The 14,061-nt window shown below is 43.6% G+C and overlaps 1 protein-coding gene across 2 annotated transcripts; it reads left to right on the top strand.

The window, feature by feature from the left end:
• Positions 1 to 552: 552 nt before the first annotated feature.
• Positions 553 to 11,917, top strand: fndc5b (fibronectin type III domain containing 5b; the record flags this gene model as incomplete). Of its 2 annotated transcripts, none has more annotated exons than XM_079175746.1 (5): positions 553 to 760; positions 3,677 to 3,795; positions 5,397 to 5,595; positions 9,484 to 9,573; positions 11,778 to 11,917. In XM_079175746.1, the coding sequence occupies exons 1-5, from the start codon at positions 679 to 681 to the stop codon at positions 11,915 to 11,917; spliced, it is 630 nt and encodes a 209-aa protein (XP_079031872.1). In that variant the 5' UTR covers positions 553 to 678. The 2 variants fall into 2 exon arrangements, with proteins under 2 accessions (XP_079031872.1, XP_079031871.1); XM_079175745.1 differs by having other exon boundaries at positions 553 to 764; positions 3,663 to 3,795.
• Between the last annotated feature and the right edge of the window lie 2,144 nt (positions 11,918 to 14,061).

The raw sequence follows: 14,061 nt of genomic DNA, 5'->3' as shown, positions 1-14,061 counted from the left end.
TTAACCCCGACAGGAAAGCTTACATGGAAGCCAAGAAGAGGAGTGAGGTGTGTGTCTATTATTTTGTGTGTTCAGATGCTCTGTGTGGAAAGTCATGGAAACATATGACAATCAGATTTAATGAACTATTTATTCAGAGAGAAAACAACAATAGGGTTAACTGCAGGTGTGTGTGTGTGTCAGAGAAAGAGAGAGAGAGAGAGAGAGAGAGAGAGAGAGAGAGAGAGAGAGAGAGAGAGAGAGAGAGAGAGAGAGAGAGAGAGAGAGAGAGAGAGAGTCACCGGCTGTGGAGGCACATTGCTCTCTGCAGCACGCCTTTAACGCTCCGCTCCCCTCTCCGCGTAGTAAAAGCGTCCGCGCGTCGCCGCCCCGTCACCAGCAGCTGGACTGAGTCCGCCGGTGGTCCGAGGGCCGTCGCCGAGGCTCCGAAACGAAAGAACGCGGTACCGAAACGCCCCCACCCCTCTCGTACCCCCATCCCCCTCGTACCCCCACTCCTCCGCTGGCCGCTGTTGTGCGCGCTTCTGCTGCAGCGTCCAAGTTCAGGTGAGCCTCTATCGTCGCGGGCACAACAAGTCCTCTCTTCGGCACCGGGGGATGCTGGCTCCTTCCCGTTAAAATGGAATGGTTATAAATGGGCCGAGCGGGATGTGAAGCCTCGCCAGAAGAAGCAGGAGGATGGCTGAACCGGGATCGTCTGCGGCGGCGGTGGTGCCGCTGCTCCTGCTGGGCTTCCTCTCGGTGTCCTCCGTTAACGCCGGTGAGTTTTACCACAGGTAGACGGGGGATGACGTGCCGGCCCATCAAACAGCTGCGCGGCCGCTGTGTTTGTTTATGGCGTTTGGCACCAGAGCCGTCTGATGGGACGCATGTAGATATATATACATAGTAGATTCTAGTGCAGCGGGTTCCTGACACGACACATTGTTACCGATGAGTTGAGCAAAAAGCGTTGTAAAATGGCAAGTTAGTCTCATGTATCAAGACTAATGTGCCGCGTTATGTAAGTTTCCCTTCCTTTGTTTGGAAGATACTTCTAGAAATAAGTCATTTTGAAATGTTACCCCTTATTTATATTACTCTGTGGTTGGTTTAGGACATTTTTTTAAAGAGATAAAGCTAATATTCCCTTAATTTATATATTTTTAAAAAGATGTTAAAACTCTTAACACTAAAAAATACATATAGAAGTGTTAGAGGTCAAACAATTACTTGATTGATAGATAGTCAGTCAATTAACCTGCAACAAATGCTAAACATTAGCTTGCTCTAATTATATATATATATATATATATATATATATATATATATATATATATATATATATATATATATAATTATACAGCATTTGCTGCATTGTCTTTGTCATATATGATAGTAAACTGAATATATTTGGCTCTTGGACTACCGGTTGGACAAAACAAGACATTTGATGATGTCGCCTTCTTGATCAATCAAGACAATAATCGATAGATTACTGTAAACCTTCAGCTTCAACATCCACCAATGTCCTGAAGGGTTATGAAACAGTATTGGATTAAACTAGGATGAGGTATTCCTACTGAAGGCCCAACATACAGCATACAATAATCATGTTATGCACGGTGGATATAGAACATCTATCTTTCATGGTGTTGCATATTTTTAACCTGCAGCCGCTTCAATTCAATGAGAACATTCATCTCGGGCGTAAGATCTCGGTTACATTGCGTCCCGATGATAAGCCGAGAGATGACAGATAGTCCTTTGAGAAGCCAAAATCTTGGCGATAAGATCATGTGGGATTTATCTCGTCCTCGGGAGATTTGATATTTATCTTCCCGAGGCTTGAGTTAATATAGTTTTAAGAGGGAGTTTTGAGATTCCGCTCTTTGGCAGCAAATGGCCTAAGAATGGATGGGAATGCCTCTCTGCTATTGTTTCTGTGTGTATGTGTGAGTGCTAGAAAATAAACAGTCAAACAGGGAGTAATAGCATTGTATCACACACATACTTAAAACTCTGCATCAACAAACACACACAGAACCTTTGGGAGCCAATGGGAGATTTGGGCCAACACCAAAAACACGATTTAACACTCTGGGCAAGGAAACAGGGAGCGCGTTATTCTACCTGTAATGCTAGTATTTGACTCTGCGAACATGTTGGAGGCCTGATGTTCAATATTTGCACAGGTGGGACAGCGTGACGATCTAATTGGCAAAGATGAGACAGACAGCAGTTCCTGCTGGTGATCTGGAGGGTAAACGGAGAGAACGAGCAGTGTAGCGCCATCGGATCACGCAGGAAGGAAGCTGTTGGTGATAATTATCTTTGGGTTTTCTGAGCGGCCACTTTCACAAAGTAGTCTTGTGATTCATTAAAAAAAGGGGCGCACACCTGGAGGGGAAGGTTAAAACTGGAAAATGGGTTTGATCTTTAAGCATTTACAAAGAAAGACGGTTTGTGTTTTAAGGTTTTGGGTTGTTTATTCCCGTTAAAACAAAATCTCATACGTCCACCTGGACTCAAGGATGGACTGATTAGACGTGGTGGTCAAAGCTCACCTCACAAAAGACCTTTTTGGCCTTAACGCAATAAATCATATGCTAATTAAGAATTTAATTAATTATTATATCACACAAATGTCTAACAGGATACAATTATGAAGTGATGATATTTTGGACAGGATATCATGGATGTAAACCTGGACTTGACTGGTTGGCGAGGCGGTAAATCTAGTTTCCCATAATTCCTCTGATGGAATTAAATGTGTATATGTGCTTGTCCATTCGTAGCATAGAATAGCACCTTTCAATGCTAATACTGTGTGTGTGTGTGTGTGTGTGTGTGTGTGTGTGTGTGTGTGTGTGTGTGTGTGTGTGTGTGTGTGTGTGTGTGTGTGTGTGTGTGTGTGTGTGTGTGTGTGTGTGTAATAATGTCAAGGTATTACTCGTCTTTTGCTTTTACAAGTCAGGCTCATGGGAAATACAACCCCGCCTCATAGAAGACCTTGAGTTGCTCTCAGCTCTCACACAAACACTTTCTCTCACGCACATTACAAATGTGTGTTTTTTTCCTCCACTCTGTGTCATTTTTACAGTTAAGAAAGGAAAAAAAAAAGTTCAGCAAGGCTGTAATTTAATCGGTCATAGCTAATTTTTTATTAGCCCAAACATTAAAATCAATTGGCGGCATGACCGAGGAAACACATCCCCATGAGTCACACATTAATGAGATGCGTGGGAGAAAGAAGAGCGAGAAGAGAGGAGAAGGTAAAGGCAGCGCAATGTGTGTGAGAGAAACACGAAGATGGCTGAGAGAGCGAGAGCCTGTTCGAGGGAAACGCCGAGAGACCTGTGTGTGGTTAATTAGGCCTGGTGTAAATAAAAGCAGAGAGATTAATCTGCAGGAGGAGAAGAGAAGGTTTTAGGGAAGGCGGGGCGACACAGCAAGAGGAGAGAGAGTTGAAAGAGAGAGAAAGTGATGGAGCGGGAAAGATATGTGTTCAGCTCTACAGTGTCATCTTTTTTTTATGTATTACAAGGTGTAACAACAGACTATCCATGACCTGTCTCTCTCAATGAATTTGTTTCCTGTGGCCATGCTACATGTGTTGTGTGTGTGTGTGTGTGTGTGTGTGTGTGTGTGTGTGTGTGTGTGTGTGTGTGTGTGTGTGTGTGTGTGTGTGTGTCAGACCCCCTGCTGTCAGCTCCGCTCAATGTGACCATCAGAGAGATTGAGGTAAACTCTGCCATGGTCACGTGGGAAATCTTGGAGGGGGACCCCGTCATTGGATTCGCCATCACCCAACAGGTATTTCTATGCCTGTCGTGTCTTTAAATTGATTGTGTGTGTGTGTGTTGAGAGAAACACTTTGAACAAAGGGTTACACGATACACGAAGCAGAGAAACGGCGTGAGGTGAAAGGGATCAGGTGCAGGCCGGAACATCTAAAAAACAACAGGAGGTTAGCTGTAGTTTCGCATGCTGCTCATCAACACGGTCAATAGTTGCAGCAGCAGCAGTGATACAGATCTCGTTTAAAACCTTTAGTGGGTCATGGTTGCAATTAGCTTATCCATCTCCTTCTCTGAGTCACAATGTTGTCAAATCTGGACACACAGACATGATGGAGAGCACATGTACCTATCAAGAATAAAAGTCCATAATTCTGCCTAAAAGATGCTCCTTATAACTCCAGAACTTGCCTGAGAACTATCACATTTGTAGGTTTGCTTCAGTATTAAAGTCACCCAGTGATAGCAGTCTGTACATACATGAGTACATTGCAAAAAGGATCTGTTAATAGATAACTCGGCATAATTGGAATGCTGCCAATTTGCCAAAAAGTAAAGGAGTATTGGCGAAAGCAAACCGTTCAAGGCTCAAGTTGTAGCCCACAAAGTAACTCACTGAATCCATGGCAACATCATGTCTCCTGCTTACATCCCACAAAGTACTCTGGGAACTGGATTTCCAAAATGTATCCCCCAAATAAGAGTAAGGCAAGGAATAATAATAGGAGTGACATAAATCAATTAATAATTACCTTTTTTACTGTTACTGACTGTCTTGATTTTTTTAAGCTTTGAGATACTTTTCAAAATGTAGACTTTCTATATGTGCAGTTTAGAAAGGTCAATCAATTGGTTATTTGCCGGGTAAATAAAAAAGCCCCGAAAGAGATTTACTCTTGATCTAGCAGGAACCAATTGACCCGAGCAAGCAGTCCTAGCTGGACAGAAACGTACATTTCAATCAGAGCGCACACGGACAGAGCAGCACTCTGTTTCGTCCCAGTAGATTACATTGCAGGACAAAACCCTGGAGACTTAATTTCAGCTTTTAACTGTCAACTGTTCAAGAGAAACTGGTTTGCATTTGCACCATATCTGCCCCGAACCAGAGGTTCAGCTTGTTGAATATTCTCAGGTGGGATCATCAGCAGGAAATTCAGAGCACCAGAAATCTGCATTTGATAGAGCATGGATCCAAGGGATCTCTGCTAAGAAGTAAAAAACTCTTTTATATCCCCTTGAAGGAGCCGGCTGAAGCCGAACTTGTGACTTTAGTTTGAGTGATTCTGATTGCAGATATTGCTACTTTGAGCCCGTATTATCCGTTCATGTCAAAGAAATTACAAGTCGTCAGTGGTTCCCTCTTGGATTCTTCCTGGCGCGTTGGAAGAACTTCAGAAAGATGTAGAATCAAACCCCACTGTAATCTGTGCTTACAAAATATCAGACAGTGGCTTGATGCACCAGTCTAACCCTGACCTGTGACTTCTACTCTGAGGTGGTGCCAAAGAACAAGAGCCTTTTCCCCTGCAGGGATCAATAAAGTATCACATTACATGGAGTGTCCTGGCCCTGATTTCTCTACCTCTGCAATTCTGTTCCTCGCTTCCTCTGCAGAAGAAGGATGTCCGCATGCTGCGCTTCATCCAGGAAGTGAACACCACCACGCGCTCCTGTGCTCTGTGGGATCTGGACGAGGACACGGAGTACATCGTTCACGTTCAGAGCATCAGCATGGGAGGCAGCAGCCCCCCCAGCGAGCCGGTCCTCTTCAGAACACCCAAGGAGTCGGAGAAGATGGCGTCCAAGAGCCCAGGTGAGGGACAACAACTCCTTATTGTTCTATTTTTACTTGGTTATCGGTGAATCTGTCTTTATATTTCATCTGTACAAATCTGGGTGTAAAATCAATTCAAAGCACAAACGCTCTTTGGTTTCTCTTTTACTTACTGAGAGAAACACTGGTGCTTAATAAGCAGCTCATTTGTCCTGAATTCCATCTTCACTTACTGTTACTGGAAGCTCTGAGCTGTCAATGCTGTACGAGGAACTCGGTTCCTTGGGGACATAAAATCTGTGCAAAAACCCTTAAAGTGATGAACTGGTTTGCAAAAAAATCATGCATTGTTTTGTGTTACAAATCGGCAAACGCTAAACACAACGATGAGCCTGACATCAACAGAAAAAGCACACAGACGCAGAAGCGATGATGCATTACATAACACAGGAGCACTCACGTGCAGATTCACACACATATCTACACACATGTACCTGAACATACATATATATATATACACGCACATATTTTAAAAGCAGCTTTTAACCCGAGGCTATAACCCAGCGTAGTACTGTTTCAATTGCATTTCAATGCTTTATCACGACAAAGAAAATGGTTATTTGACAATCTGATCCAAATAAAAGGCAGGTTGTGTCTTCGTGAGAACCCCCCCCCCACCACCACCACCACACCTCCCATACGATGCACCGTTCTAATTCTCAAACGCAGAGGCTGCTGTTATCTGGAGCGGCTGGCTGCACTTCCAATTTTATCATGTCCGACCCAGTTACGCTGCCGAGAGCAGCTGCTCATCAGAAGCAAGGTGATAAGGAAACAGGAGACATTAGGGACCGTTTGGGGGGTGCAAGACGGGGAGGCACGTCAAGTCATTTTTCGGCAGTGGGGAAGGACTTACGTTTTTTTGATTTTGGCATGCAACCTTAACTTACCATCCTTCATAACTGGCATGCAGTGGAGAGTGCTCATATCCTTCACAGCCCCAACAGGAAAGACACCTGCTCCTCCAAACGTTTCAGATTCCAAGCGGCTGTCAATACCCAGAGTGCAGTTTGGCTCCCCGGTGCACAGGGAACCCACTGGACCTGTTCACTTGTAAAAAATAATTGCACTTTATTTTAAAGGCTGCCGTGCCAACTGAGAGGGCCATGGATTCAGAGTTTTTTCCAATACTCCTTACCTTAGGTGTGAAAATAATGAAAATATTATTCATGGTAAAGGCGGGGTTATGCAAATATGATTTTAAGACTCAATACTAGACCGGAATATTTGTCATGTTAGCTGTATTTTCCATTAGCGGTTAAATTCATCTTGATGTCGAGGGGCTGGCTGGCTTGTTTTGTTTTCTCAGACTTTGACTGAAGTTCCCTGAGTGCAAACAGTGTGTGCGTGTGTGTGTGTGTGTGTGTGTGTGTGTGTGTGTGTGTGTGTGTGTGTGTGTGTGTGTGTGTGTGTGTGTGTGTGTGTGTGTGTGTGTGTGTGTGTGTGTGTGTGTGTGTGTTTACAGAAGCATTCATTAGCTGCTGATTAAATCTCCTAGCCATTACTGCTCTCCTCCCTCTTCTAAGCGGGTATTAATCACCCCGACACCCTTTAGTATCTGCAGGCGCAATGCAACACGACACACAACTGTCTGTTCCTATCTGTCTGTTGATCTGTCTGTTCATCTGCCTATCTCTCCTCTGAAGCTCATATCCAATAACAGCAAAATATTGCACCGAAGTTTTCATAATGTAGGAACATCTTTGATGGCTAGCGTTAAGGTGTAATTAGGTTATACAAGGAGCTGCAAAATCTGCAGTTTTGTAAATCAATCTCTGACAGCAGTGAAATATTACAGAGACTCCTCACTGTCGGAACAGTTTCCACCTTTAATTTATCTCTGACGGTGGTGCAGCAGCAGCAGCATGCTGCCAGTGTTCACATGCTGTACAGTGTGGAAGATTCCCAGCACAACCAGGGAGCTCTGTCAGGTACACTCAATTTTATTTGGCTTGATGTTTTCTACATAGAACAAAGAACAGATGCTTTGGCTTATACAATTGTTTCCAATTATACTGTTTACACACTTGTAAATAGGAGTGAAAGACCTCATGTATTGGATTTTGTTGTTAACCTCAGGTTTGGCACGACTCTGCAATTATCAATGGCAATAATTAGATTATAGCCCAATTGGAGATTATCGCATCTGACTTGCTCTTAGTTGACATTGTTTGCCCTGTCAGACATTAGCGGTAGAGGTTTCATGCTCTCTGACCAACTGGCTGACTGAGGTGGCGTTGAGGGGGGGGGGGGGGGGCACATGAAACCCTGAACCCAGAAAAAAACCCACTCGACCTTCCACCAGGGCTCTCGTCTTCAGTGGCTGCTGCCAGGACGCCTCAACGCACTGCCAGATGTCTGGTAGAGAGGGCGATAGGATAGACGCCTGGGCTTGGGGGGGGGCAGTGATCAATGCCAAGACACTCAAAGTAGGCGTCGTGATAGATGTGGGTTCGATGACAGAGGGTGGATGAGTGGAAACCCACGAGTCAGTAACGACATTTCTGTAGACACATCATCCTCCCCTCTGTATTACCAACTTCATCCTCCCCTCTGTATTACCAACTTCATCCTCCCCTCTGTATTACCAACTTCATCCTCCCCTCTGTATTACCAACTTCATCCTCCCCTCTGTATTACCAACTTCATCCTCCTCTCTGTATTACCAACTTCATCCTCCCCTTCTGTCGAGCCGGTGGCCTCAGCTTCAGCGCAGAATGATCACCATGGCAACAAGAAATTCGGAGAGCCGGCCTGCCGACGGGCGCTTCGTCTTTTCTCGACTCGTCCAGACAAGATAGGCGAGACGGGGAAAACTCAACCCATACTTTTCATCTGTCTTTCCAAAAAAAAAAGCGTGTTCTTGTGGTTTACCATCAACGTTGATGACGTTGATGACTTTGAATGAGGTTTTCTTTCTTCTGGAAAAGAACCTGGAGCGTTGATTAAACATTTAGACTCTTTGAAAGGCTTCAGAGGTTTGTTGGTGTTGCTCTTGAGCTGCAGCCTGGATGTTGACTTCATGTTTAAATCTGCTCTCCTGGTGAACTATGGGAGAATTATCTGCACGGTCAGAACGAGAAGGCTGTGCTAAATCATGATTAACGCGCTGTGTATCCATTAAAAACATTATTTTCCAGTTGACTAACTCACAGTTTAATAATGTTTCTTTACTTCTAAATGTAAGAACAACATTAAATGAAATACCAATTTATACATACAGGGTTGCGCTGCCAAATGGGTATTTTATTGCATTGAGATTTTATTGACTGTGGTAATTCCTTAAACTGCAGCAGTAAGCTGTTCTAGTAAAAATAATGCTGTATTTACAGTTTTATAGTTGCAAGGCCAACCCTTTCACCTAGCTCTATAGACCCCTCTTAAAAAGCAAAGACTTCTCAGTGGCAGTGAATCATGCGACCCCTTTGATATCATACAGCGCTATGCCAGGGAAATCACCAGTTTGACCGGGGGAAATGTCCGGTAGCACCAGACCTGCTACACAGAGAGTGAGAGGTTGTGTTGTGTTGTGACTCTGTTCAAAACCTTTAATTAAGTTGTGACTGGTGTAACGCTGCAGCTGCCTGTCAGCAAGAGAACCACAGTGAGTGATGGGGTTTGGGATCTTAGCCTCTCTCTGTAGACCTCTGCTCTCACTTAACTTTAATCACAACGGACCAGAGTGGAAAATTTACACCAGGCGGCCTCTCTGCTCTCCCGTCTCCCCGCTTTATTCTTTTATCTTTCCCTGCAGACTTTTCAGAGTGATGCCAATTTCACATTCTCTCTTTGGGACAATGAATCGCAGTGTGGCACTGTGTTGACTCTTTGTGTGTGTGTGTGTGTGTGTGTGTGTTCTCTCTCCAGACGAGGTGACGATGGAGGAGGTTGGTCAGGCTGCTCAGCTGAGGGCTGGAGAGCTCATCATCATTGTAGTGGTGCTCATCATGTGGGCAGGTAATATTCCTCTTCAGCGATGCACATTTATCACTGCAGTCCTTGTAGGGAAACACTGTCTTTGGGGCAAATAAGCTCTCTGACTGAGGGTCTGTGAAGAGACAAACACACCGGCGGTCTCTCTGATGACTGTTTTGTGCCCTGCAGTGCTTTTCAGGTGATTAAATCATTTTTGATGTGACCCGAAAGCATCAAATCAAGGTTTTTAAATGTTGTCCACCTGTCCAGATAGGTAGATGGGTCAAAAGTGTGTTTATTCAAATGCTAATTGTCACCAAAAACAATCTGTAAGATATTTTCACTGACCTTTCTGAACTGCATATTTTTTAGCTACTGGGAATTCTCAGTTCATTATCTTTTAAGATGTACCTCCTCGAGGCTTGAAATTTAGCAGAGTCACGGACAAAATGGTGTTTAACAGATATAAATGATTGAAAGGCAGAAGCATATGTAATATTTTTCATTACTGGCCAGTACCCCAAAGTATATACATAGGCACTTTTCCATATCGCCTGCTAGAAATATAGTGTTTGATTTATGTGCCAAATATAACGGGCTCTGACATCATAAGAAAGGTTGTAATGGAAGAGGAAGAGGTGTTTTAATCATAAAAAAAACATTTCATTTCAGTCTGAGGTTGAACTTTACCCCTAAAACCAGCAAATATGCTCAGTCTGTCAGTAAACTGAATTACTCCCATAAACTCGAGAAATGTTAAAGCGAATACTTCTTTCCAGCTTCAGAAGCTCTGACTCCCACATGTTTAAAGAATATATTGATGCCAGTCAGAGAGGATAAACTATAGCTCTCTGTTACATTCACATACAAGCTTACTTTTTCCCCCCAATGGGAATGTTCACTGGTCTAAGGATAAACAATAAGGACAATTTATTCCAGGGCTTCACATGAGTGCGTGGCCACTTGCAAAGTTGCATTTACTTCATCACATCATAGACTAATCTTTGCATCTTTACAAAAACATTTTTATATTTATTACAAGACTGTGGCTGCTTCCTATTGAAGCCTCCCAGTCGTTAGCTCCGTGCATCTCAGCATTGCTTTACTGAAGAACACAGCTCTATAAATACGTCTTCCTTAACCCACTTCACCAAATATAATGAGATACAAATATGGCCCAAATACTGTACGTGGCATATACATTAACAGCAAGCGGGCTTGGATCTCCCGTGAGAGGACGAGACGCTGAGATTCAAAGAGAGTTGGAGAGGGAGGGAAAAGAGAGAAAATCTGAGTCTGGAGAAGAGAACAAAAGAGGGCAGGATGGTGAAAAAGACTGATGGTGAATTGTGTTCTTCAGCTTTTAATTGGGCCTGGTGGGGGATATCACAGTGAGATACTCCACCTTGTCCTTTGGTATTGCAGTGATCAGATGAGTCTGACACAAGCCGATGAGCCGAGACTGAAGCCCGTTCGGGCCAGATTCCTCCCTGCCTCCCCGCGCTCCTCCGCCGTCATGAATTATTCCCCTTCTTCTTCTTCTTCTTTTTTATGCTTGTTCTCTATCGCTCTCAGCATCTACAACTCCTCTGCTACGTTTTTTAATCTTCATGACTGAAGGCGGGCCTCAAATTGGCTATCTTGTCATCAGGTCCATATCTTCGTCTGAACGTTTCCCCGTGTTCTGTTTCTCTCACTTCAGTTTGGTCTGCTTTATTGACACATCAAAGACAGTTGAGTGAAGAGAGATAAATTGCTACATATCATCACTTCCTCCACCTGTTATTGGAAAAATGTGTTGCTGGTTATCAGTATTTCTAGGCATATAGGGCTAGAAACCAAGTTAAAGAAATGTTTTTAAGTGAAAAACAAAGCAGTATAGTAGCTTTAAATGCTTCTTTTACAAGCTTGACAGCACATTGACAGTTTAAAGCAAAAACTGTGTTGAAATTGGCAAATCTGTTTCCATCCAATATCAATGTCATGGAACTGTAGATGAGAAACATTATTCTCGGTACATTTTAAGATAGATTGTCCATGTGAAAAGTTGAGATTGAAAATATGTGATTAATGCAGGTAATTTAGAGCTAAGAAGCTTTGATAGATGGCTCTTATATTTCTGCTCTTTTTTGGAGACACGGTTATTCCCTCTCTTGCGAATGGTTAGATGAGAAGCTCGATACCATCTGTGTCAAACTATTCCTTTAGCTTGATCAGCTAAAATCACTTGTTTTTATCTATCCCAGGGGTGATCGTTCTGTTCTGTCGTCAGTACGACATCATTAAAGACAACGAGCCCAACAACAACAAGGACAAAGCCAAGAACTCCTCAGAGTGCAGTACTCCAGAGCACCCACAGGGGGGGCTACTGCGCAGCAACGTCTAAGACCAGCCCTGCATAGCCTTGTGCAATAACCAACTCCTCCAACCTCAGGACAGGTGAGGAACAGGACATTGACTGTCATCCTATGTAATACCTCATATTCTAGCCTTTTTTTTGTGTCTTTGCTCCATGTTGTTATATTGCTTCTGCAACAACCTAAAGGTCGAACATGAACAACACGTATAACACTCTGTCATGGGCTTCCAGTTTTCAGATGAGTCCGCTGGAAACAATAAGCAAGCGAGAGAAAGACTTTCCAGCCAACTCAGGGACTTCAGAGCTAATTAGCTAGCTAGCTCTAGCGGATAACAACAGTTGTCGTTTCGGCTCAGGATCCTCGTTTGGAATTCAGAAGCCGGCTTTTAAGTAGTAAATCTGCCACTATTATACTGCAGTTTCTGCAGTGCTAAAAAGCTTAACAGGTGTAGCAACAGTAGACAAATCAAACACTTTTAATGATGTCGATTTTTGGCCTGGTAGGTACTGTTGTTTCCAGTCTTCCTGTCCTTGTATCTCTCATTAAGTTCAGTAAATGTGTTTCCTCCAGACGCTGAGACCAACAGAAAGCCATTCTCAGACACCATCATACCGAAGGAGCGATGAACCATTACAGAGACTCTTCTCTACAAAAAGAAGAACTCTTCAAAAACAACGGACACGAGTCTGAACTTTCAGAATCAAAGGAGGGAAACAGAGGAGGACGAACCTATACTTTGACCTTTGTTGTGGCCAAAAACTGGACTTGAGTGGACAGTCGATATAGAGACATAACATGGCTGTCACTCAAAGCATAGGAGGGGACATCATTTCCTCTTCACGACAACTGCTTGATTCATACGTTCTGGATACTTTCCATCAGTGGCATCGAATCCCAGGAGTGGATCATCAATCATGAATGTCTGAGTATTTTTTTTTTGTCCACTTCTGCTTTATATCACTGGTAAGATATAGTGGAAATGTAAGGTGCCTCGCAAGAATAGCTGGTCCTTGAGGTCCAGGTATCAGTCGGCACACAACTAAACAAGCTGAGCTCTGTTTTGAAACAAGGACTTTCTCTTTTTCTATCCCTCCATCCGCATTCCCTCCTCTCTGTCTTTATTACAGCCCTTTGTGTAGCAGCTCATCCCTCTCCCTGTCTTTCCGTGTCGGTGTCTCTCTAATAAGCACATTGACGTTTGGTGCTCCTCCTATTGTGATTGTCTGAGCCCTCACAATCCCAGTCTTGATTGCGGTATCATTCTTGTTCTTGGGTCAGAAGTATTGCACGCTGAGTCTTGTCTCCTTGCCATCAGTTAAATGATGCATCTGTTTTTTCTGTCCTCTCATGAACTGGTACCTTACCGCCCTTGTCAGTTCGGGGGATAAAAATGTGACACTTTTTTTACTGCGCACCATATTTTCCTTACGCGGGTTGGATGACATCGTCTGATTACAGCCGTGATTCAGACGAAGTTCAAGGATTGACCAGGCACTCTCTTATCGCCACGTCAACATTTTACAACAACTTCCAGGTTTTGATTATTAGAAGTTAACTTCAGTGTCAAACTTTGAAAAGACTGGCATGGCTGGAAAAATGACAGATTTAGGTTCACATCGAGGTTTATGGTTCATCACTGCATATTCAGCACCATATGCTGTCGGTGGGCTACAACAGCATGCGCAGGGAATAAGGACGGAGACATGCGGGGCATCATTCCTAATGACGTGAATACACCAGGCGACGTTTGGCTGAGTTTCCGCTCTTGTTTCGTCTGGAGAACAGCAGGGATGCCAGGCTGTCGAAGCACACAGATAATCCACTGAGCTGTGTGGCTCTTTTGAAATGTAAACCATTTTCTCTCAGATCCCCTCTTAGAAGTATCATTAAAATGCAAGGCTATAATGGGATGAAGGGAAAAAAAATGCATCAAATCCAGGTGTAAATTCACTAAAGACCCACTGCGGAGGTGATCGCCTAAACTGCCAACACTGCGTAGAACTTGTGCAGCTTGGCAGAGCAATTACAACTTGCATCATTTTGTCATCTACATGCCGAGAGATGAGATTCTTATCTTTTCAGTCGTTGTGTCTGTGGACATCGGGGTGTGATAACTGATCGCATTTGTCATTATCTTTGACATTTCATCAGGGAAATCCATTTACTCAAT

Source organism: Pholis gunnellus (assembly GCF_910591455.1).
Source record: "Pholis gunnellus genome assembly, chromosome: 16".
Classification (NCBI taxonomy): Eukaryota; Metazoa; Chordata; class Actinopteri; order Perciformes; family Pholidae; genus Pholis; species Pholis gunnellus.
The sequence above is the reverse complement of the archived record's forward strand: the minus strand, read 5'-3'. Positions and strand labels throughout refer to the sequence as shown.